This window comes from Neopsephotus bourkii, unplaced genomic scaffold (genome assembly GCF_033783945.1).
Source record: "Neopsephotus bourkii isolate Nb327-2 ecotype Australia unplaced genomic scaffold, CSIRO-AGI_Nbou_v1 NB_533, whole genome shotgun sequence".
In the NCBI taxonomy this organism is placed as follows: domain Eukaryota; kingdom Metazoa; phylum Chordata; class Aves; order Psittaciformes; family Psittacidae; genus Neopsephotus; species Neopsephotus bourkii.
Genome location: NW_026901034.1, coordinates 1,001,806 through 1,027,051, shown reverse-complemented (window position 1 = coordinate 1,027,051; position 25,246 = coordinate 1,001,806). Strand labels below are relative to the sequence as shown.

At 44.1% G+C, this 25,246-nt stretch overlaps 1 protein-coding gene across 5 annotated transcripts in view; it reads right to left on the bottom strand.

Annotated features, from left to right (window-relative positions):
- The window catches only part of XPO6 (exportin 6), a 56,639-nt gene that overhangs the window by 7,491 nt on the left and 23,902 nt on the right, over nucleotides 1–25,246 (bottom strand). For 2 of the 5 annotated variants that reach the window (XM_061350703.1, XM_061350708.1), the window contains exons 5-17: nucleotides 24,191–24,350; nucleotides 23,721–23,798; nucleotides 17,906–18,359; nucleotides 13,386–13,512; nucleotides 12,353–12,462; nucleotides 9,949–10,090; nucleotides 8,738–8,830; nucleotides 6,480–6,549; nucleotides 4,859–5,018; nucleotides 3,950–4,042; nucleotides 2,624–2,768; nucleotides 1,871–2,017; nucleotides 525–714 (exon numbers count right to left, since the gene is read on the bottom strand). In XM_061350703.1, the coding sequence (XP_061206687.1) occupies nucleotides 525–714; nucleotides 1,871–2,017; nucleotides 2,624–2,768; nucleotides 3,950–4,042; nucleotides 4,859–5,018; nucleotides 6,480–6,549; nucleotides 8,738–8,830; nucleotides 9,949–10,090; nucleotides 12,353–12,462; nucleotides 13,386–13,512; nucleotides 17,906–18,359; nucleotides 23,721–23,798; nucleotides 24,191–24,350 (1,969 nt within the window). The remainder of the gene's footprint in view (nucleotides 1–524; nucleotides 715–1,870; nucleotides 2,018–2,623; nucleotides 2,769–3,949; nucleotides 4,043–4,858; nucleotides 5,019–6,479; nucleotides 6,550–8,737; nucleotides 8,831–9,948; nucleotides 10,091–12,352; nucleotides 12,463–13,385; nucleotides 13,513–17,905; nucleotides 18,360–23,720; nucleotides 23,799–24,190; nucleotides 24,351–25,246) is intronic. The other 3 variants (XM_061350704.1, XM_061350706.1, XM_061350707.1) reach the window with 3 other exon arrangements.

The window sequence follows — 25,246 nt, the reverse complement described above, 5'->3', positions numbered from 1 at the left end:
AAGCAGTCCCAAAATATAAACAGAAGCTTTCCAAAGGTCCCTGGACCAAATCAGTTTAGGGCTCTTCTCCATCTACACTTCTTCCCAAGCCTGGAATCAATTCTTATTTCCTCCCTTACGTTTTTATAACCATAATCTTCATTTAATGCTGCTTCCACCCAATGTTTCTAATCCTACACTGTTCCAGCCTTAGGCTGTGAAGTATACCTAATGCAATCACTGCTATTGGAAGTCTTATCAACAAATTTGACCCCACTTTCCCTGCACAACTAAGGAAGACAGTACTTTGATGGATGAGCCTATAGGCAAGCTGGGGTGAGAGTGCCCTTCACAAACCCCACAGAAGGGTCTCTAAAGAAAGAAAGAAAAACAGAAATTCCTCCTTTCCTGTCCTGTCCTCCCCATACACTAAACACATTTTTTCGGGCAAAATAACTGTTGGGAAAAATCAGCTTAATGTCACCCATCAGCAGTTTACAGTGCAGGTGTCAGAAAACAGCAGACACCAAGAACATGGTACTTACTGTCTTCCAGCTGCACCTTCCTCTGTGGCAAGATGGCATTGGTTTTGAGCTGGCGGTATTCCCTTGTGAGGGCAGAGATGAGACTGGCATGGTTGGTGGAGCGAACTGCCCACTGCTGTTCGCTCTCTGGAAGGTTTGGCCAGGGCAGCAACAAGACATTTGACAGTGCTCTGCATACCAGCACCTGGGCCTATAAGTGATGACACATTAAGCCAAGAGACAAAGTTTGACCTTTTTGCAATGCATTTTTTGCTAGAGCACAACCCCAGAGTGAGGGGACGTTTTCCGGCTCTTCATCCGGCAGTCTGGATAAGAGAAGGCTCAGGGGGACCTTAGCGCTCTCTACAGCTACATGAAAGCAGGTTGCAGTGAGGTGGGGGTTGGTCTCTTCTCCCAAGTAATAAATGGTAGGACAAGAGGAAGTGGCCTCAAGCTGCACCAGGGGAGGGTTAGACTGGATATGAGGAACAATTCCTTCCCCAAAGGGTGGTCAGGCATTGGAACAGGCTGCCCAGGGCAGTGGTGAACACTGGAAAAGTTCACAAACCATGCAGATGAGGCCCTCGGTGATATGGTTTAGTGGTGGCCTTGGCAGTGCTGGGGAATGGTTGGACTTGATGATCTTAAAGGTCTTTTCCAACCTGGCTGATTCTATGATTTTATCAAGCAGCTCTCACTGTTGAAGGAAACAGTTCAACAGTGGAAGGTGAGCCTAAGTAAAAACTAGCAGCTCTGCAAGGTAAGAGAGAAGCAAAGCTCCATGACTTAAGGGCTGGAACCAGCTCCCAGCTCTATTATCCCTCCCAAGCAATGGTAAGTCCCTGTTCTTCATATCCATAAACCCAAAGTTGACACCAGTTTCATTACTTCTTGTCTGGTTTATACACTAAGTTTCTGTGCTTGTGTAGCACTTTATGCCTCCATGCCAACAGACAATACAACCCCATCCCAGCCTCCACTATGGCTTTTCAGTACTTCTGTAATATAAATACTAACTTGGAGTGAGGTATGTGGAATAATAATACAAGTTTCACAGAAAAAAAGCTTTTATGTGTCAGAATCAATGTGCCTCTCCTGTAAAGAGAATGCATCATCAGGGACTGTCTTGTGTCAACAAGTGAGGAAGGAATAAGATCTAAGGAGTGCAATTGTGATTTTTCCTTATTCTGTTGCTTGAAATAGACCATTACTGACAAACTATATCACACTGACTCCTGCATAGCCACAAGAAAGAGATAACTACTGCCCCTGCCCTTTATTATTGAGGTTATACCTCATAAAGTACGAGCCAAGGCACAGCTTCTTAAAGACACCTTATCTACACATCTCATGCTTCTGACAATCACCTTATCAGGAAGCTGCTGAGCAGAAGTGTCTGTGATCCTGTTGAACACCTTCTGTACTGCTGGGATGCTGATCAAGAACACTGGTCGCACTGTGGTGGCTAAAGAGACTAGCAGGTGGCACGCAGATAGCAGCAGCTTCTCCTGCACCTGAAAGAGAGATTTGTCAGGCTGCCCAGTAACACCAGCATGTGATGCACCACTGGTGTCAGATAGCACAGTGAGTTGCCATTGAGAGCTTTTCACAAGCGAGACTGTTTAATAGCATTTATTTGCCAATTAGAGCACAGATCAGCTCCCTCAAAAGTGTGAAAAAGAGATTTCCCTGCTTCAAGCCATAAAATCATTAGGCTGAATTTATATGCCTGAGTTGCTTATCTCACACTAGCCTGATTTACAATGCTATCTAGGACTAATCTTGGTCTCACCCTATATGAGAAAGGAAAGACACCCAGCTCTCATCCCTGACATACATCATGCCTGCCCCATCCCTGGCAGTGGTCAAGGCCAGGTTGGACATGACTTGGAGCAACATGCTCTAGTGGAAGGTGTCCCTGCCTCTGGCAGGGGGCTGCAACTGGATAAGCTTTACAGTCCCTTCCAACCCAAACTACTCTATGACTCAGAATGATTCATATCAGGAGAAACAGCATGGTCCAAAGCAGACTGTTAAACAAGTGAACACAACAGTTGTGCCCCTTGAGGGTCTCTGGCACCAGGGGAAGCCTTCCCTCAGCCCAGAACTGACAAAGGTACCTTTGAGCTGATGAGGGGTGTAATAGCCTCCAAAGTGGTGGAGACGAGCGAGATGAACTGCTCCGGGTTCTGGCGATGAACTTCACTGTAGAACTGTGCCAGCCAGTGTGCATAGGCCTGCAGGGCTGCCAGGGACTGAGCATGCCTGCGGAGGAGCAGAGCAAGGATAAGATACATACATGGGTTAAAAGGCACATCCTCCAGGACCGCTGCAGAAGGGCCCATGTCCTGAGCATGGTAGTTCTGATAGCACAAGGCAGAAGAATATTGATATTTTCAGACAAAGCTGTCAGCTTTTTCTTTAAATTGCTTACTACCATTTTTTGCCTCAGACCCTGTATATTCAAAGCATATTTAAACGTGCTGAAACTGAACTCACTCACTCAGCAACAGTATTAAGCCAAAAGGTCAAATCATAATCGATTATATTTGATAAGGTCAAATTCTAATCGACTGGTAGGTCTTTATAATTACACTTCTGACACAAGGCCATATTAAGATTTTTGAGTCAGGACATTTCTTTGGGGCTATATAGAGGAAAACCCCTCACTAACAGATCATGGGAAAAAGCCTCCCATATTATTTTAAACTAGAAAAGGAAAAAGACCATTAAAAGAACATTACCTGCACAAAAATCAGTGCTAGTAACTTGGGATTATTAGGAGAAATCCAGGGAGCTACATGATGAAACCTCAAGAGGGGTTTCAAGGAGCTCCTGTACAGGCAATTGCAAACCAGAACAAGCACTTGACGTGTTCAAAAGGACAAACTTAAATTCTGCTCACAAACACCAGCTGGCAGGAAATGAGTTTGTACTACACAGCCTGAGGAATAGAAGGGCTCTAAAAGGCTGTCAGAGTGGGGCTGTATTACTAGCAGCACCAATTTCACACTTAATGTCAACTTCTGGATTGAAGGTATTCATTTGTTTCAGAAATGACCTGCATAGCTGGAAGGCACATTTGTCTTGGAAGTCAAGTAATCAAAATCCTGTACTAGGAAAAACATCTTCTTCCTGAGCCATAGATCTGACTTTGGTAGCAAAAAAACCATAAAGTGGAGCTACACACAGAGAGCAGACCAATTTCTTAATACACCGCTATTATGGCCCTTTATTTCATAATTTAATTACACTGCAAAAGAATTAAGCTTTTACAACCCCTGGTACAGGGCAGAATAACAGTTTTAGAGCTAATGGGTATTTTTAATTCTCATCACAAATGTCTTTTTCTTTAAATAACCTGAGTACATCCATTTGAGGATGTACCATCCCATGTAGATACCAAGTTTGTATCCAACCATTTGCACTGTCTATCTCATACTCACACATCGATAAGGTCAGGTTTCAGTACAGATGGTACTGCAGTTTCGATGTTGTACAGTTTAATCTGGGATCCATACAGCGTTACTTTTACCAACCTGAAAGTGAACACGTACATGGCAGTGTGAGATGGATATACACATGTACAAATCTGCTTTAACATCTATAAGAATGCAACTCTTTGCAAGTCTGTGTCAATATTTAGCTAATATATAGACAAGGCTTAGATCATTTAGTTGAAAACAATTTGCAGTCAGATGGAACAAATACAATGTTCCTGCATGAAAATGAAAGAACATAACCAATGCAGTCATGTAAAGCCCTGAAGGTCTGTAATCTGCAACCACATGCTAATTAGGTTTCTCGAAGGAAGAATGGAAGGATGCCTGCCTTTTGGTTTTCGCAGATCTTTTCATAGAATCATGGAATGGTCTGTGTTGGAAGGGACCTTAAGGCTCATCCAGTCCCAACCCCCTGCCACGGGCAGGGACACCTTCCACTAAATCAGGTTGCTCCAAGCCCTGTCCAACCTGGCCTTGAACACTGCCAGGGATGGGGCATTTCTCTTTCCACTTAAGAGATTATGGTGATTTAGCTTTGAGAGATACAATTCTGAAGTAATCAAGCTCTACATCACATTTCATTGCATCATGCATGCAGATGCTGGAAAACAAGTACTTCAATCTTTCACGTGACTGATATTATTTAATCCCTTTGACTAGTTTTTTCATTAAGGATTTAGAAAGCTACCTGGGAAACATAGCATTGATGAAGGTAACAAGATTCTGGCCATTGAGTTCTTCATATCTGAATTCAGTCATAACAAGGGGAGGCAGAAAGAAACCTTGGTTTTCACACTCACTGCAGTGGTGGCGATTGCTTTGGGTACAGCAAACCCCAAAACCCATTCCTACCTCTCTACCACTGTCAGAGCATCGTTGAACCTGGCAGCAAACACATCCCCAGTGAAGTACTCTGCTAAGCGCCCAACAGCCTGCAACAAGGAGCTCAGGTCCCTTAAGGAGCAGTGTAAGCGGCGGCAATCATTCTCTGCAGTGATGTTCAGCCTGTGACCTGGGATGACAGGAAAGTTCATAGCAATGAAGCCAACAGACCTCAGTGTCGACAACTGCTTGGGCTAACAGCCACTGACTAAGAGCCTAGCAGTCTGAAAGCCCATACTTGAAAAACCTCGTGCAAAAAGTCTTATGTGTTCTAATAAATACAGCTCTTTGAGCTGGGAAACCTAATTACAGTGATACAGGAAATGCAAAGTTTATTCTAATTACATTACAAGCATTCTTCTTCAGTTAGCTCAGCAGCGGGTCACAGTTCAAATCGCAGCACTGCCCAAGTGACTGAAGTACTCAGATTGGGCAAGACGAGTTGAACTGTTCTGACTGCCACGCTTGAATTCCAATTTAAAGGCTGAAACATGTTACCAAGTACTTCAGCTTTTCATACATTTATTTTATTCTATTTGTGTTAATACCTACATAAATGGGAGCCTTTCTGTCTATCTGTTGACATGGAAAGCCACCCCAGCTCTGTAGAGGTAATTAGCCAAACTCCCTCTCCTGGCCAGAGGGTCAGAAGTGTTCCAACAGCACAGCCACATTGTAACAATAGTGCTTGCTTCTGATGTGAAAAGTCGTTATAATTAATCATTATAATTAAGTTGTTATAATTAAATCGTTATAATTAAAAATATAATAAATAATAAAATAAAAATTAAAAGTCATTATAATTAACTTTTATATTTCTCCTATAAGGAACATATGAATAACTAGATTTACCAGTCTTATTATTTATGCAATTATCCTACCACTCAGTTGTATATATACCTGCTTTCCAAACACTCCAGACCTTTAACTAAAAAAATCAAATCAGTTCTGCAATACCACATTTCCATGTGCAGCAGTAGTGAAATCCAAGAGATTCCTTTGCTGGTCATACCAGAAAACTTTAATCAGCCCAGCTACATTCTTTTGCTATACTTCAGCTACAATCTTTCCTCACACAGATCTTACTACTATGACTTTCCTTATTTCTCAGGAAGGAGCAAAAAAGCCACACTCATGCTTTATATTCTGAAAGCACTGGTGTCTTTGTAAACTACTTTATACATGAAGACTCCTGAAATGCCAGGTAGAGAAGAAACTACTACAACATTGTAAATAGCTCATCTTCTCATTGACTCAAACCAGTTTTAATTCACCCTAAATAAAAATACTCCTATAGTGGACAACTTCACACCAGATTTGAACCCCAAGCAAATGGGCGCACAATCTTTCCTGAAATAAATTTAATGGGAGGAAAAAGGTCATCCTCTCCACGTTACTGTAGTATTTGGAGCTGCATATCTGTTTTTAACAAGAAAATAAATCACATTAGATGTCTGCTGAGATGTTTACTGAGCCATTAGACACCATACATGTGTTCAGACCCTCAATGGAATATGGAAGAAGCAACACCAAAGCAGGTCTAGATGGTTTTTGCAATCAGTTATTCAGTGAGGATCACAATGGTTATTACCTGTCCCTGAAGTGACTACAAACTGCTGGAGTCCCAGATACACTTCCAAGTTATCCTGTAGAACTGGAAACTACAAGAGACAAGAAACAAGAGTGATTTTGGGGCTTGGAAGACAGTTAACATCCAACTACCGATTACACAGTGCAGAGTTTTCTTACTTTTCCCTAGTGTTTTCAAGACATTTGGAGAAGAGGCAAGTTGCTAGGTTATGGCCTGATCCTGCATGCCACAGCTTCTCATGTCCTGATAGCTGTCATGAAAGCCACCAAGATCACCACCCTGAAGGCACTTCACTGTGGTAGCTCTCCCTTTCCCACAAATACCAGCAATCAGCCTAACAAGATAATGGTCTGATAAGTCTAAGTGATGGCACGGCATGCCCCACTATGAATATACAGATGGATGTATAACCCAGACCAAACAGAGCAGAGGAAAGGCAGAGTTTGGAGCACAGGATGCCTGTGCTGCAGCTATCTCACTCGTAAGTATCAGCTCCTCAAAATGCAGCTACCAAAATACTGTTCCACCAAAGGAGTTTCCAAACAGAGAGCCTCTACAGCAGAGTGTAAAAGGGAAGTACTGCAGCAAGTAAGCTGCAGGCTGCATTAGGAAAGCTCTAAGGGGAAAACAGCCAAGGAAGCAGCTACCACAGTCCTCATGCATCCCAGTCTGGGAACAGAGGGCAGGACTGACAGCAAAGATGCCTGATCCTGGTGATACTTCAGCTGGTTATGCTGCCATGGGGGAAGTGAATTGTGCGCACAGACTAGAAAGCCTTCTAAACAGTTTTCAGCTAGCCAAGGTACCTCAGTGTTCTGAATTAAGAGATTGTGATGTACCTGAATGCATTTGTATCCACACAGGCCAAAACTGCAGACTGACCCTTTCCTTGTAGACATCCCATCAGAAAAAAATATTTTCTAACCTTTTCAGTCTATTGGCAGAAGTGGTTGGTTTTATAAAAGTTCCCCCTCATCCATGAGCAGAAGGAGCCACAGCCATTCATTGTCCAGCATGGGACAGAGTAACAGCAGCTGCTGTATGTTGTTTTAATTATTTGCTACTGACAGACCAGCCACTGCATCCAACAGCACTGCAGAGCACCATGAGAAGCACCGGAAACTGCTTGAGAATCTCCCAGTTTATCCACTATACAAGAGTGATCTAATGCAGGGCTCAAGAAAGCACTCACCATCAAGTTTCTAACGTGCTGTGCCTAAATAACAGTGTAGATACTTTATATAACTGCAGGAAGAGGGCAGAAAGTCTTCCTCATGTTAATGTGTTACTTTAAGGAAGCCACATGCTCTTCACCATATGACCCATATGCTCAGTGAAACAGCTGCTCCTCTGTTTGCCTCTTGCAGACTCATGCCGTGTGCCACGCTGCAGAACAACTTCTACTTTCACACAAGGGCTGCTAAGTTCACTACTTCAGTTTCTAGGAATAGTGCTTAGCTCAGCCAGAATGATTCTTGAATAAAAGTATCAATTAAAAGCAGTTCAGATCAGGCATCTTCTGCCCCTGCAGCAGCTTCATTTCCTTTGCTTATTGGGAATGTGGTTCAGAGGTCCAGGTACCCAGTATCTCCAGGACAATTAATAGGCTTGCTTTAAGATCCTACTGCTATTACTTGTCTTTCCTCTCACCCAGCAAAAAGGCACTGACTACTCTGAATGTTGAACTACACTGGCTTACAGCCTCAAGATCTCCTCCTCAAAACCCACTATAACGCTACAAACCCCAACAGCTTTTACACCACCGATTTTAGCAAAAGCAGTGGCACTAGCTGGAGCAAAGCACTTCTCTGTGTTTATCAGATGTAATTCCCAATTGTCTGAGGCACTTTCTTCAGCATTTATATCCAGCCTTTCATTTAAACAAAGATTCCACTCTTCTTAAGACCCATCTGCCCAATTCACAGCACTGCCACCTAATATAAAGACCAAGATAAACACCAGTGAAGGACTGCTGCCAAATATTTATACTTTAAAAGATGGTCTAAAGAGCTTAGTGTCCAGCAAGTAGGACTCAGATGCTCACTGAAGCACTCTCTTCAAAACACACCAAGGAATGTGAGAAAGCCAAACCCCAAGAGTTTTTCCTTCAGTTTCTGGTCTCCTCTTGCCAAGGTTTTACATCCAAAACCAAATTTCCCTCTTCTCTTTGGCACTGTGGCTTCTATTAAACAGCTTGAAACAAACTCCAGCAGTTGGTGCTCATTTCACATTGCACTTTGGTCTGGGTAACAACTTACTAGTGTGGAGAAGGCATGAGTTGGCAAGAGCTCCATGACTTTTGCAACCACTTCCAAGCTCTGGCGCAAGTACCGCTGCCACTCGGTCTGCTGCTACGGGAAGAAACACCAAGGTAAGTACAGGACATCCAGAGGGAAACAGCTTTTTGCAGACTAGTAGATCTTAACTGATGTTTGGGTCTAGCGAGCTCCTTTCCAGAGCTTGGCTTTTGCAGACAACCAGATGCTGAAGAGATACCGCTCTTGTGATTCCCATGTACCACTAAGTACCTGATGGAGAATAATTTTGCCTAGCCAGGCTTTGGGCATGAGGGCATATGCTTCCCTAGAGTGTAAGGCATAAGCGTTCACTCCCAAAGCACAGTTACTGCTCAGATGACAAGCATCTGTTATGCAGAACAACCTCTCGCAACCATTTGATAGACCTATTCCAATTCTAGATTTATCAGTACTGAGATGATGTTTACAAATACCAACTTAGAAATATCATAGAATCCCAGACTGGTTTGGAAAGGACCTTAAGGCTCACTCAGCTCCAACCCCCTTCCACAGGCAGGGACACCTTCCACTAGACCAGGTTGCTCCAAGCCCCATTCAACCTGGCCTTGAACACTACCAGGGATGGGGCAGCCACAGCTTCTCTGGGCACCCTGTGCCAGTGCCTCAGCACCCTCACAGGGAAGAACTTCTGCCTAAGAGCTCATCTCAGTCTCCCCTCTGTCAGGTTAAAGCCATTCCCCTTGTCCTGTCCCTACAGACTAAATCTCCTCTCCAGGTTTCTTGTAGCCCCTTCAGGCACTGGGGGTTGCTCTAAGGTCTCCCCAGAACCTTCTCTTCTCCAGGCTGAACAAGCCCAGCTCTCTTAGCCTGTCTAGAGAGCAGAGCTGCTCCAGCTTAAAGATTTTGTATCAGAGATAGTTCAGCACTTAATTTCCAAAACAACCAGATGCGGACACCTAATGCCTCTGAGAATCAGAATGTACGTATCTATATCCCCTTCTCCCCCAAAGAAGTTAAAAGAACAAAGTTAAAAACAAAGGTAATATATTTTCAGTGTGACTTTAAATCCAGTTTTGTCAAAAGTATTTCATGCTGCTTTAAACCTCAAACCCCACACAGCAGCAACTGTAGTAGCAACTGAAGCAGCTTGTACTCCAAAGCACAGGGAATGACATTCCAGGTGTTACCAGTGCAAGAGCTTGTATCTGGACCTGTAGTTGTCCTTGTTCAACTCTGCTCCTTACATCATCATCCAGTGTCTCGTCATCCAGCTCCTCCAGCTGTGCCTGGTTATACCTGAACTGGATTCTATTCAACACCTCTGTCAGCAACAGAACCAAGGCATCTTCGTACCTATGACCACAGAGAAACAGAGCAAGAGTTTGACAAAATTCGGCAGAATTGCTGTGCCACAGCCCTTTCTGCAAAGGAGATAAGTCACACAGATGACAATTTCTAGTGGGCCACTGCAAAGAGCCTGCAGCACAGCTTTAGAGGTTTGTTGAGGAAAGACTAAGCAGATCCTGGGATTAAGAGTATTATGTCATTTCATGTCACACACTACCTGCAACGAAACAGGTCGGTAATACCTGATATCCCACTACTTCCAGAAGGGAAAGGGAAAACTGACAGCAACAGAAGCAGCCCACAAGTTCAAAACAGGAAAGGTAGGAGTGGCTTGCCAGGAATAACAACAGATGCACATGCACAGGAGGCACCAAAAGCTTCTTGTTGCTTAAGCTGCTCCTCAGCAGCCTGTCTGATGCTCTGCTTTTGGGCAGTGAACGCGAAATACGTGAAGCAGGGCAGGTACTGCTGCATACCTCAAAAGGGGGACTCCTCTGAGGCTATTTGTTCTGCTATCCTCTTTCCCTACACTGTTGGCTAAAGAATTCAGGCCCTCGTCCTCTGAAACAAAGCCAGCCCTTTAACTACTAGTACTCTAACACAAAAGGCATGTCACTGAAAGATGCCTTTTCATCTCTCAGAGCTAGGAAGCTGGTAGAGAGCACAGAAAACCCTCCTCAATGACCACCTAAGAATGATGCCAAGCTGCAAAATCAGCACAGAGCCACCTGAGCATTCAGTCATTCCTGCTGATGCAGCATCAGAGTTTGGGGCTTTCAAGTGGAGCTGATCTGATTGTTATAAAAACCTCCTTTCTTCTTTCTCAGCTGGGTTTCAGTGTAAAAGATCATGCTCTTTTCTAGGTCTGACCAAGTTGGAAAATCAGGCATTAGGATACACTACCAGACATTCAGAGCATCAAGTAATCGAAGTGTCAGCCTAGTCGGCTGAAGAAACTGATGGCTCTCTGTGCAAGGGAGGCTGAGCTACCATCTTTTCTTGTATTCAGATGATGTAACTCTCGATTTAGCAATTTAACCAATAGTAAAAGCTGCAGTGTGCACAAAATGCAGTTTGTCAACCACAGAACAGGAAACGTCATCTGTGCTCCTGCGCTGCAACCACTCCCAGGCTGTCAAAGTGCAGCACTCGGCTGCCTGAGCGCATGCAGGAGGCTGCTCGTGTCAATGCTGTCCTTGAGGACAAAGCAGTACAAGCTCCAACCACTTGTGTGCTTTTTAATCTGCTTCAGTCTCCTACAGACAGCTATTGTATGTTTCCATGCTCTCCGTCACAAACTGTTTGACACAAGTACACATTACGCACACATTAGCCAAGTGAAGAGGAGCAGAACACCAAGGCAGAATTCAACAGCATTAGGGGGAGAGTGACAAGTTAGGAACAAATTATAACAAAATTCAAATGCAAATACCTACTACTTGAGAAACTAAAACCTCATGGTTCCCATGCTGAGAGGAAGAGTAGTGTCTGGTGTAAGCCTGTTCCACATTTGTTCTTTGTGGTTATGATGCCAGGCTGCCTTTCAAAAACCAACCACTTACACTTAGTGTGCTTGAGGGAAAGCAGCTTCCTTCTGCATTTAAGACAGCACAAGCCATGGCACTTCTAAGCCTCCAAAACTTGAGCAAAGAACCAGTGTATTCCCCAGATCCTTAAAATGGGAGCAAAGGCACTGTTATCCAAAGAAAGCCCCCAATTTCAGGATACAGCACCTACAAAGGCAGAGCTGCCAACCACTGTTGCAACTGATGCACACAACCAGCATCACAGATAAGCAAGGGGAACTTCTAACTTCCAAACACAGTCTCAGCAGTGTTTCTCAGAAACACATTCTCCATTTCAACAGGAATTTCAAAATCCTAATAAAATATCTTTTTTCCTAATTCTTAAATTATTTGTATGAGCTGTGCAAACGCTTACCAGGCAACTGACTCTGGATATGTGCTAAAGCATCCTCTAAAATTCGCTAACGTGTTGAAGTTCTATTTTAGACCACAAAGCTTTTTAACTCTGGCTGCCAAGTTCACACACAACGCATGTGGCAGTTTTCTACCCTAATCTGCTCAGTTTGAATTCTTTTGAGTGAGTGTGAAACACTGAAATTTACACTTCTTCTACTTCACAATTTCAGAAGAAAGGGCCCAACCACAGCTGGTGTAAGCAACAGCTTGTTTCTCACATCTTCTGTCATGGTGACCATGAAGGCTCTTTGAGCTGTGACATCCTGAGAGCTTCCCCACTGCTCACCTGTTGAGTACTGCTTCTTTGTCTGCCAGACGACTTTTGATTTTGCTAGTCAGGTAGTCCAAGAAGAGCGTCCAGATGTCCAAGCAAGAAAAGTAGCCTTCATGTGTAGGCTGAAATACCCCAAAATTTACAATGAGTATTGCAAGCTATGGCAAGACTGATTTCACATAATGAAAACACGAGTTAGCACGCACTTGACAGGAAGGATTTCTTGCTTTATTAAAACACTTTTAGAAAGTCATTGGAGACATCAATAGCTGGCAAAAGATCAGAAAAAGATTTTGCACAAGGGTAGGAACCCAGGAATTACAAAGCTGCTCTCAGCATTAACCCATCTTATGGCTTGCTGCATCAGCTTCGAGCATTTTATAAATCTGCAGCCTTGTCATTATTCATACATGGGGACAAACAGGGGTTTGAATTCACTGTGACAGCTTCTACAGCAAGGTAACACACAATAAAACCCCAACCTTAGCTTTTGATGCAATACCAAAACTTACACAGAAAGCCTCAGATGAAAGAGTCACATTCAGGAGAAAGAAAAGCATCCCCAAACACAAAAAGAGCAAGATGGAGATGCCCTATCACTGACAGTGCTCAAGGCCAGGTTGGACGGGGCTTGGAGCAACCGTCTAACCGTCTAGCGGAAGGTGTCCCTGCCTGTGGCAAGGGGTTGGAACTGGATGAGTTTTAAGGCCCCTTCCAATTCAAGGCAGTCTGGGATTCCATAACTGTTCCAGGCAACAATGTCCATTCCAAGGACTAGCAAATACATAAAAGCAAAACTAAAGATAAACACCAGGCAAGTTGTTCTTGCAAGATGTGACCCCTGTCTCCAGCTAAACCCAAGGGCACATTAAGCCATTTCCAAGTCCCCAGCACTAGACGGGAAGTGCCAGAAAGACAAGTTAATAGGTTTTTTTCTAGGATAACCTGAGGTATCAGCTTCCCTGGGGAAAACAAGCTGACCCTGATCTCTGTACAAAACAGAAGAGAGAACAGACCATGGAAAAACAATGTCTCAGGGCTGTACCTGATGAAAAGTGTATTTGAACAACAGTGCCAGGAACTCAACCACAGGGAACTGGGAGTAGGATTCAATTCGTCGTAGGTGGACGCTGACAAAGAGACGGAGAAAATCCGTAAACTTCTCGATGTAACTACAAGGAAAAGGAGAAAACAACTGAGAAAACATGAAGGATGCCACAAGGGAAAGCAACTTCATTGAAACAGTGATCAAATTTACTCAAAATCCTTTTAATAAAAGAAAGTTACAATTAACAACCAGTAGAACAATTAAAATACAAAGCCCTACAACAATTACCTACCTTCATTCTGTTAATACCTGAAACAGTAGAAAAGACAGTCTAGTCAAAAGCAACTTTAATATTCAGGTAAATATATTTGAGGTCAACCATGGCTGCAAATAAGCACAATCTCCCCCCACCCTAGAGGAATAATTAACAGCAGGGGTCATCTTACTGACATAGATAGGATTAATGGAATAAATAGTACCGCTGAGGAATTCAGCTGGAAGCAAGAAGTTAATGCAGGAGTTAGCAATACATGTGTTACATTTAGACAAGGTAGTGGAAGCACCATGGAGCTGAGACCTGGGAAGAATGGTTTCTCCTGCAGCGCAGACCAAAGTTTCTGAACTGAGCCCAGGCTTTTGTGACTAAATTACACGATAAAGACAAATCTTATTCCAAAGCATGGGACTACTCAATGCTTGGGACTGCACAAAGTGAAGATCCAAAGGAAGCCTGCTACCAACACTTACAGGAGTCCAGCAAGAGTGCAACCTCAGTGAAGCACTGAGGGTTCCCAAGGATGCACCTGCGGTGGAATTACCGAAACCACAGTGGGGCAGGTAAGCTCTTACTGGGGATTAAGAACAAACCCTGCACAACACAAGTTTCATCAAGGTTAGAAATCATCCTCATGTCTACCTATACAGAAGTGTTCAATACTCCGTTAATTCAATGCATTCATCAGAGGACCAATGTATTGCAGCATCATACACATTGAGAGCTCCAGCAATCCAGTGGCACGGCTATGTACAGAGAAGTTCATCCTTCCCACATGGCAAGAACTCTAAAGGGCAAGACCACTTGAAGTTTTTCTTTTAACTAAAAAGTCAGGCTTAGCAAAGCTGCAGACACACATTAACAGACTGGTTTTACTGTACTGCCTTCCTTTTCCCTTCTGTAAGCTTTTTTTGGGGGAGGAACCCTACTCTTCCTAATGACGTCTCACTCAAGACCATAAGTACTGCCAGCTAACAAAGAGCTGCAACACTGTTGGTTGTTACAAGCCTACAAAACCACATAATACTTTGAATACACAAAAAGATTAAGTTTCCTTTTTATTTGGCATTGCCTACTTCACAAGAGATCACTAAACATAGCTGATCACAGATCAAACACCTCAGAAGTAAAGCTAGCAGGAAAAGAAAGAGGCCACATCCAAACATCTCCTTCATGCTTTTATTTTTTTATTTCTTGAAGAGCTTCTGATCTCAGACCAGTGAAATTCTTACTTGGCCCCTAGGTCTGCCAGCCCCAAAGGTCCTTCTGCAGCCACTGGGCCACTGGTTGTATCCTTACTTGCCATGTTCTGCGATCTTCAAGTTAAAACCAAACACAAAGTAAAAGATAGTTTAAGCTTACTCCTTTTCTGGACTACTCTGGTAGTACCAGCTGTTCACAACCACTTTGTAAAAGAACAGAAATAACCAGCACCATGGCAAGAAGGGAAGGAACGGACCCAGGGCAAGCAGGTTCTGAAGACAGCAAACTCTCTGAAGTTTCTTTAGGGCCAGTTCTCTTCAGGATTTGATTGTTAAGGTCCTTTCCAACCCTAACCATTCTACAGTTCTAGGATTTTTTTCAGTCCAAGCCAAGATGACACTGTCATGCAGTATTGCTGAGGTGAGTAGCTCGAGAGAGGCCGCCTTCAACACCGGAGGGGGGAGATCAGCGTCCAGGAGCCTCAACTCAGAGCGACAAGAGCAGAGCCACCGGGGAAGCCTCAAGTCCTCGACAGGACCTGCCCCGGAGCCGGCAGCTCAGCTCCCGCCAGCAGGGACCCACAGGGGGCGGAGCCAGGAGGAGCGGCGCCAGCCCTGATTGGTTAAAAACCTGCCCCAGGGAGCGCGGGCGATCAGGAGCGCAGCGAACAGCGCGGGTCGGGGCAGTTCGCGCGGGCAGGCGAGCGGGGTGGTGAGCGGGGTGGTGAGCGGGCTGGTGAGCGGGCTGGTGAGCGGGGTGGTGAGCGGGGTGGTGAGCGGGCTGGTGAGCGGGGTGGTGAGCGGGGTGGTGAGCGCTCGCCGTGGGGCCAGGGCCCGGTCTGGGAGCTCTGCTCTGGCGGGCCCAGCGGTGGCCACCGTAGGCACCCAGACAGAGCCGATGAGAGGGGAGCCTGCAGTGCAGAGCTCGGGGTGTAGAGAGTGCCTGCACTGCTCTGGGGAGGGAACGGTGCACAATGGGCAGGGCTGCACTCGGTGCTCCCTGGTAGAGGTCCTCCTGCAGCAGGCGGCTGAGCTGCGGGATGCTATTGATAGGCTACAGGATGTCAGGGTAGCTGAGAGAAAGGTGGGTTGGAACTTGATGATCCTAAGGTCTTTTCCAACCCTAACTATTCTATGATTCTACAGCTGGACATATTTAGACATACAAATATAGCTATGCCCTATAGGGTTATATACAAAGGGAAAATCCTCACATCCCTTTCCTCAGAGAGGACAGTCAGCCTGGAGAAAGCTCTACTCCTCCAGAAGCCAGCTAAATCTTTCCACTTTCCAGAACATGTTAGTTACATTCCTATTTCAGACCTTCACAATGAAGGGGTCTCACAATTACAGACACCAACAAATCTCCATGGATAACATATCTAAGCAGCAGAACATGATGATATGGCAATACCATATCACGAAGGCCAACACAGTTAGAGACCTCCTGCAGTCTTGCCAGTGAAGGCTGCTTGCTCATGTTTTCCATAAAAGAAAGAACAAAGTTATACAAGAGATTGTGGGGTTCCAGGAAAGCTTTTCTGAAATCCAGAGTGAAAACCCTGGCACTCTGTGCACACATCTTGTACGCAATGGTGGCACATTTATATGTCTTATTTCTAGGACTCAGTGATACTGAAGTTGGAGGAAGTTAGTAAAAAAATGAACAAACAGAATTCACTGTTAAGCAGAAGTCATGATTAATCTAAGTTTATCACCCCAAATTTACACATCTAAAGAGACGGAAAAATGGCATTTTACAGAAGAAACATGCAAATCATCTCTACAAATGGACCCACAGTTTGTCTCCTAAATTTGTTTTTATTCTTGGTATTAAAAAAACAAACCACCAAACAAACAAACAAAAAAACCAACCCCAAACCACAAACAAGAAAACCCCATCAAAAAGCACCCAAAAGCTCTAAGTCCTTGCAGCTGCATCGGGGATCAAGTTTTACACAGCAGCACCATGTATCTGTAACAGGACACTGCGCACATTCACAGAGTCACAACCTATTCACCAGCATTAGCCCCAGCCTGCCAGGCTCCTCATGGCAGCAGCCTGAAACAGGCAGCCTTTAAGCCCTCACCTCTTCCACCACAGGTGGATTCAACCACTCAACACAATGGCAAGACACTGAAGGTGCTGAGGCACTGGCACAGGGTGCCCAGAGAAGCTGTGGCTGCCCCATCCCTGGCAGTGCTCAAGGCCAGGCTGGATGGAGCTTGGAGCAATCTGTCTAATGGAAGGTGTCCCTGCCTGTGGCAGGGGGTTGGAACTGGGTGAGCTTTAAGGTCCCTTCCAACCCAAACCAGTCTGGGATTCTATGGAGTAGGGATATCCGATATCAAAGAATTAAGCTGATTTAGGCAAAAAAGGTGGCAGTAACAGTCTGGAAAATGACAGCACAGTCTCAAGATGTTCTGTCTTCCTTGCTGCCTCCTGTCAAGCCAGACAGCCCTGCAGCAGAGCCATTCACTGCTGCCATGAATGGAGCTCTTGAGGCTGTCTTTTGGTGGTGTTTAAAAACCAAAAAAGTAAAAATGAAAAAGCAATGAGGAAACTGTCACATCTCAGTGAAGGGTAGGAAACTACTTCTATTTTCTTTTGAGTCATGACTCGTAGAATATCTACCCACTCTTTGTATGTTTGAGTTTAAGCAGAGAAGGCAGATACTGACCAGAAAAGGGGATACTGCAATGCCTTTACCTGACTGAGCCTCTTCTGTTTTCTGTTACAACTGAATGAAGGGCAGGTTCGGCTCTTGTGCCACCTCAGACCTGCAGTCAAACAGTGACGAACGGGGGGAAAGGGGAGGAAGAGGACAGAATACCAATGTGTGCCACCATGGTCCCTTAGCAAACTCAGCCCCTCACAAGAACCTTACCTGTGGGCACCTACCTTTTTGTCTGTCTCCCTCAGCACAGCACTCTGAAAAAAAGGCGATTAGACACGCCATGCATGACTACAAAGCAATAAAGACTGTCTTTTAGAAAGCAAGAGGCCCTAGCACAGCTACTTAGCTGTTGGTTGCTCTTACCTTTCATCCAGTTCCTCCAGCCGGCTCTTCACCGTATGGGCATTGTTCTCCTTGGTAATCTTCTGCAGGAGGTAGAAAGTCTGCTGGAACATCCGCAGCAAATACTCTTCAAACTCCATAGGCACACAGTTCTTAGACATCAGTTCATTGATGCAAGACATAGCCAAAACACCAAGGCGGCCGCGCTCCTGTCCCAACACTGAGTTCTGGCTGCTGCCATTGACAGAAGACATCTTCCGAACACGGGTGTCGCAGCCAAAGCGAGCAAAGTGGAAAATGGTGGTAAGGAGTGATGGAGTGATACTAGTAGATAAAGGGATCCAGCTGAAGAGGTGTGCCAGGCACTCCAGAGCCAGGGAACATATGTATTCACTTTCTGTGTCAAGGATGGGGATTGGCTGGTTCAATAGTTTGGCTGCACTGGGACTCTGCAACAGGCTACTCAATAGGTCACCTGGGAAACAAAGCACACATTTGCATTACAAGTCAAGGCAATTCCCTTCAAAAGCTGCAATTGACTAGCCCTAGCTATAAAGCAAAAGCTACTGGAGCCTGTGGCATTCATCAGGTTAGTGCACAAAGACTTGTCTGAGATGAGCTAGGGATTTTGCTCTTCGGGAATTCAGGAGTTTTGATCAGATCTCACATCAGATCAGACTAGGAAACACACCCACAGTGTTTTGGAAAACAGCAGTGCCACGGCATGTATTTTAAGAATTTAGGATAAATTCACCCCCCTCACTAGGTCAACCATCCTTGATGTAAGCTTGCATGAGTTCTCTGGCACATCCATGTTATACTGAACTTTGGCAGAGTTGTGACTGTTTGTATGTGACAGCCTGTGGATGATGTAAGAGCAGATGTTCTGAGTCAGACCAAGAAGCCTACTTAATATGGTACCTTCTGTCAGTGATCAAAAGCCCAGGCAGGCACAGACCACATTCCCCAGCCTCCAACTGCTCGCCTTACAAAGGTTTCTGAAGCCAGGCAGAGTTTTGAAGGATTCTCCACAGCCTCAGGACTTATCTTAGAATCACAGAATGGTTAGGGTTGGAAAGGGCCTTAAAATAATCTACTTTCAACCCCCCTGTCATGGGCAGGGCCCCCCCCCTTCCATGACTTTATCTAGTCTCTAACTGCAGCCACATAAACTCAGTCGTTTGCAACATTCTGTGACAGAGTTCCACAGCTTAGCTATACATCATGCAAATACAGGCTTGGTTTGGGGCTTTGTCAGCTGATTGTTTCATTTCCTATCTTCTGTACCCAAACAGGGAAAAGAAATAATCTCTTTCCATTCACATGTCACTCAGTAGGTTTCTACTGCAGCTCCTTGCTCTCAATTTCTCTGCAGGAGTGAAGAGTACCACTTTTCTTGTTACTTATATGGAAGCCATTCAATACCCTCAATCACCTTTACTGCCTTCTACAAAGCTATCATTTCTACTCTATGCCTATTGATAAAGGAAGATCATAACTGCAGCTACTATTCAAGGTGCAGATGAACCTTAATTCCATGCAGCACCGTAGCAGATAGCTATTTTTGACTGCTACTGACCTAATTTTTTTGTTGAATCATATGGTGCAGTCCTCAGAAGGGAGTTCTGCATACTGAAGGTGAGTTTGGAACCTGTGATTTGGCATGAAATGAGTGTATATACATACACATATATACATACACACACATAGAAAGAATAACCCAAACACAGGTGATACTTACTTGCATTGTGTTTCACCTTCCATTTGCCCACAGACATACAAGACCTTCATGTAGGTCTCCAGTAACACCTTCCTAACCATTTTGACCATCTTGAAGCCCTGTTCCAAAGTCTCTAAACAAGTATGTCCATGAGCACAGTTCCAAGCAGTATACCAGAGGTGACATCCTTTCTCATGGCAAGAAGGGACTATCTCCACTCACCTTTTGTCTCCCGCCTTCTACCCAACATATTCATGATCCAGAAACTCCTTATCCCTGATGGTCTTTGCTTTCTCTAAAGCTTTTGCCACAAAGCCTTGTTGAAAGCTTTATGGAAATCCATGTGGACACCACCAGGTCAGCTGCCTTTCCCCCGCAGAAGCTGATGGCTAACTTGCAGGCTTCCACATTCTGAAAACCTATTCACCCTCCCCAGGTTATTCAATACTCTGGAGTACAAATGTCTTCACCTTCAGAAATCCACAAGCACTTGCTACATTACAGTACGTGAAGTTCTCCACAGAAAATCCAAGTAGTCTTATTCTTTTTTTCCTTTGGAAAGTGAAATGACCCAATGCACCAGTAGTGTGAAAATAACAGGTATGATTTACTGAGCTATTTCCAAAGCACTCAGAAGTATGCATGGTGAACAGATCCCCCTTAAGTCTCCATTTGTCAGCAAGATCAATGTTATATATCACTAAATTCATAGCTCCCTGCCATACCTTATCATTGTTTATTTCTGCTCTGCTCCAGAAACTTAAGGCATCATGCTGCTTCGGTGGAATTAGATAACCCTGCACTTAGTCTTTACATAAAAGCAGCCCCCGTGGTGTCATCCACAACTATCCATAGGCTGCAGTGTGACAGCTGCTTGCACTGTGCTTTTACAGAAGCAGATATGCTTCTTCCAAATGTCCACTCCAGCAAGCTCCACAAAAATCAATGAGAATCAAAGACAGACACCTTTCAATCCATCAGTACCAGAAACTGTAAATCTGGGCTAACTCATAGCAGTCAGTGTTTTCCACAAAGTTAAATTACTGAAATTCAGACTTTAAGTTATATCTGTTGTCTTTGCAAAGAGGTGATAAATTTACAGGATCGAATGTATTTGTGCACAAGGAGAAAACTCCCAGAAAGGGCTGGAATGAGGCTAGTCTGCACAAGGTAGCAGCAGCAAACATTTCCGCTTCTCATCTGTTCACCATACACGACTGCATATCCCTGACAAAGAAAGAGCACCTATTATGCACACCTATTTGGACGCCGAGAGATTATTGCTGAGTAACTTCTACACCGATACAGAAATTCAAATGGTTCCCAACATAGGATGTTATCAGAGTTCCTTTGCTAAAGCGGCATGAGAAATGAGTTTCACATTGTCTTTAAGTGCTACTTAAGAACTATGCAAGACTTGCAAGTAACCACTCTGCTTCCCTGTACAAAAACAGGAAGCATAGCTTTTCCAAGTTCCTAAAGAGATTTTGGCTCTGATGGAAGATACTAAGTATTTATAAGAACTCTGAAGCCTACTTTCCTTTTTGGAGCACCTTTAATTTCACCTAAATATAAGGAGAGAAAGATGGTGGCCTCATCTAAGCAACAAAAAAAGTTTAAGTGTCAGCAGTAAACAGGAGTCCTCTGCTGCACAAACGAGACTCAAATATAGCTACGTGGGTAAAAAGATCTGGTGAGCTCACAGATTTCACAGACTTAAAGGTCAGAGAAACAATTAACATCTCCAGTGCAGAATTTAATGTCAGTTTCACTAAACCCATGTTTGTCCTGTAGTTCACCTTCCAATCACACATTTGTCTCTGCCTGCAAGTAAGGACACATAAATGTGCAATGCTAGGACTGCCACTCACCACTACAGTCTTGTGTATCTGTCTTTAAACCTCATAGGTTCTCCATGTTAGCAACTCATGTTAGCAACTCCAACAGTGCTCTTCCTCCACTGTGGATCTTTCAACCGTCCTCAAATAGCCACCCAAAGGACATTTGGTTAATAATGAAAATGAAGATAGTTCTTCATGAAACCAGAAAGTGAGCAAGCAGTGGACATGAGGGAAGCACTCAGTGCTCTTCCTTTTGGACTTCAAGAACTTAACCAATTTTAACATGGAGAGAGTAGCTGAGGCAGAGCACAAAAGAAAATTTCCAATAAACAAGTTTGCGTAAGAGGACTCAGTGAAACCAAGCCTGAACTGCTAAAGAAATTGCAGTGTAGTCTCCATTACTAGCAATTACCTCGAAAAGATGCTGTGTGCAGTTTGCTTGTTTTCCCTGAAAGGGGAGAAAGGAAAGACCCAGAACAGAAATGGAGCATGCTTTCACTCTGAGAACTGTAATCTAAAGTCACAAGGTGAATGCACAGGCAGATGAAAATCTGCCTCAGCACATGCACCATATGCAGTGATTCACTGAGGAGCCGAGAGGACACCTCGCACAGGCTCCCACCAGCAATCAGCCCAGAATACATTCCACTGCTTACTTTTTATTACGACTCTAGACAACAAAAGAGAGATTTTCTGGGTTGCATCAGTTTAAGTTACCAGCACCTCAAACCAAAACAGTGCTAGTTTTTTCCAACTGCAAGCTGCTGTTCATGGTGCAGCACTCTCCTGCAGGCATTGCCTTGGATGAACCTGCATTAACCAGCATCTGCAGCATAAACTTGGGCTCACCAAGCAACCCAACCTGGTTTATACCAACAGAGTCCTTGGCCACTGAGGAACTGGTTACCAGCAGCTGACACCAACATAGACCAGCTTTTTTCCCATGAAAGACCCCAATCTTATGAAAGCACTGAGGCTCTTGCTGCCAGGGTGGGTACAGCCTGCACTCCTGCAGCACACTCACTCTTGCCAAGTAACACAAGTTTTGTTTTTTTCTGTTAATATTTTATTTCTTTTAAACTTGTGCAAGCTATAGCAAAATCCACCCCCTCTAAACACATGGAAATATTTCTTCCCATTAAGTATGTTTTGTATATAACTGTAAAAGTGCCTTAAGCTCTTCTACAGAAAAGAAGCACTTGAAATTCTGCCCAAACTTAAACGTGAAAGTTTTAACACTCACCAAAACCTCAACACAGGCAGCTGTTTTAAGCTACTAGTGCAGTGTGGCCAGAAGGAAGCGATCTGCAACTCTCAATTAACTGTTTAAGGTCCCAAAGAGAAGAGAGACAAAGTTACAACTGTGTTAACTCACAGAACAGCACCAAGCACAACCAGGTATCAGTATGACTGTGGAGAAGGAAGTACTGGGTCCACAAGCCTTTCATGTTCTCTCTATACACAACTGGGTTCCAGACCCTAAGCCCTTCTTTTTCTTGTTAAAAGCAGACAAAGCCAAGATCAGACAACATAATGATTTCACTGCATCCTGGTATTCCTCTTTACTTTGCTTTCCAAGGATCAGGAACAAAGACACCGCAATCTGCTGGATAATGCTTGGGTTAGCGAAAAGTAACAACAACCCATGTTACATCAAGGCACAAGAGAAACTGGTAGTCATCAAGATGAGCATTAAGCCTGGGGTAACCCTAATGCATCCACCCCTTATTTAGGCTTAACTATATAAATGAAGTGTGAGCCAAGTATACAGACATAGAAATAAATTATCTATTTAAGGTAACTATAAAAATATATGTAAATGAGTTTAGATAAGTTAAATACCCATGCAAAAGACTAACAGGAATAGGCAGAAAACAAACTTTCAGTATAGTAATCTTCTAGCACCCGTTTTTTTAGTTAGGTCTTCAGTTTTGCTCCACTTTGGCTTTTGATGCACTAAAATTCAAGGAGGGCAAAGCCAAATCCCTGATGTTAGAGCATTTTGCACTGATACTTCAGAAAGCTTTTTGCCATCTGAGGATAAAAAGAAGCTATATGTGCACTTTACAACAAAGTGGCATTTTCCGTGGGGCATCCCCTGCAGTGGAAATTACTTTGTGTAAGGTTTGTCTTTCCAACCAGGAATTTGCTGTCCTATGAAAAGTTCTAGGAAAGGGTTATTACAAGAGATTAGACAGCAAAGAAAAGAATCTGTGCCTAATGTTGCAAGTTTAAGTATATGGGAATATCATCTTCTAGCTTTAGCCATCCTTACCACTTTCTCCTGAAGTTGGGGATGGTGGTGGAGTGGCAGCAGTAGCACTGTGTTTGTCCCAGATGCTCTCCAAAATACCTGCCCAAAGAGAGATTTTTCAGAACAGCCTGCTGAGAGACGGACAGATCAACAAACATACTGGAGACAGCAAGGCAACTTCGGTAGAACACATCTTCAGTGTTTTGATAAGGAACGCTGTCTTCCCTTAGTGAGCTCAAGAAAATTACCACGTGCTTATACACATATCCCTCTTAATAACGAGGGGGATATATAGCTATACAGCTGCTCTACTGCACAAGTTGTTTCATAGTAAGCTGACCCAAATGCCGAAAGGTAGAGTTGAATGCTCGAACTACAGGAGCAGCCACTATATTGCCAACATGTTGCTTCACTGAACCCAGAATGTTCTAGCATCTTAAACCTGGTAAAGGAGGATATTTGTTTCAGGGTTCAAGACCAGTAACTCATACCTGTGAGGAGCCCAAGCACTGTTTGCACCTGGTCTAGGAGCAGCTTACGGAGCTCTTCTTTCCGGGCCACGCTAAGATCTTCCCTTGGACATGCCAGTTCTTCCGAAGTAGTTTTCAACATAATCAGCCCCAGAGGAGTGGTCACAGGAGACTGAATTAACTGAGGGGAAAATATGAGTGCAACATGTGATTATAGCATTCTGTAAAGCACTCAGCTGACAGGTGGGATTATCAACACTGCCAGCAGTTTACAAGTGCTTCAAGACCACTGGAGTATCAGTTCCCAGTTTGCAGTGCTGCATGTTGAAGGAAGAGAACTGCAAATACTTGATTTCCTGAGACATTAATCTATGATGTTGCAACAGTTAAGTACCATGGGAATCCCTGGGGTTTGAAGAGAGCTTTCCTAATGTCACTGTACACATTCTCTGTTTCACCATGTTTACCAGGAACAGTCTGTTGCTTCTGTTTACTGCCTTCTGCTGACATCATCACTTCTCAGAACTGCCTCAGCACCAGCAGTTTCACCATGTAACAGGGCTGCAGCCACGCTGGGCTCAGAAGCCTGCACCAGCAGCCAAGCAGTCTCCCACTAAAAAGCCCTCCCCATGCAGACAAAAAGCTGCAGCTAACATCAGCTGACACCAGAACACAGCTCAGGGATCCAACCTCTCCTTGCCTCTGTATCACATCTCAAACTGTAAATCTTATTTCCCCTAAAAACAGTAACTTCCACCACATGCAGGAAGAGGACTGGAGAAAGGGATTCTTGCCTTTGGTAGCCACTGTGATTATTAAAGACACATTCAAGTGGGACAAAGTTTTATTTTCAGCTGAAAGACAGCGCTGCTCTTCACTGCTGACCTGGAACATCCAAAATGGTTTATGCACTACCCCCTCTGGGAAAAAGAAGACTGACGCCAATCACGATTACTACAACTAATTCTTGAAGTAACAAACTGTGTAATACAGCCTGATTTGGGTCCTAATTTCCCTGACCCTCCAAGCCAGAGACAGACTGAGTTAACACTGCTAAGGCTACACATCAGGGAAAAA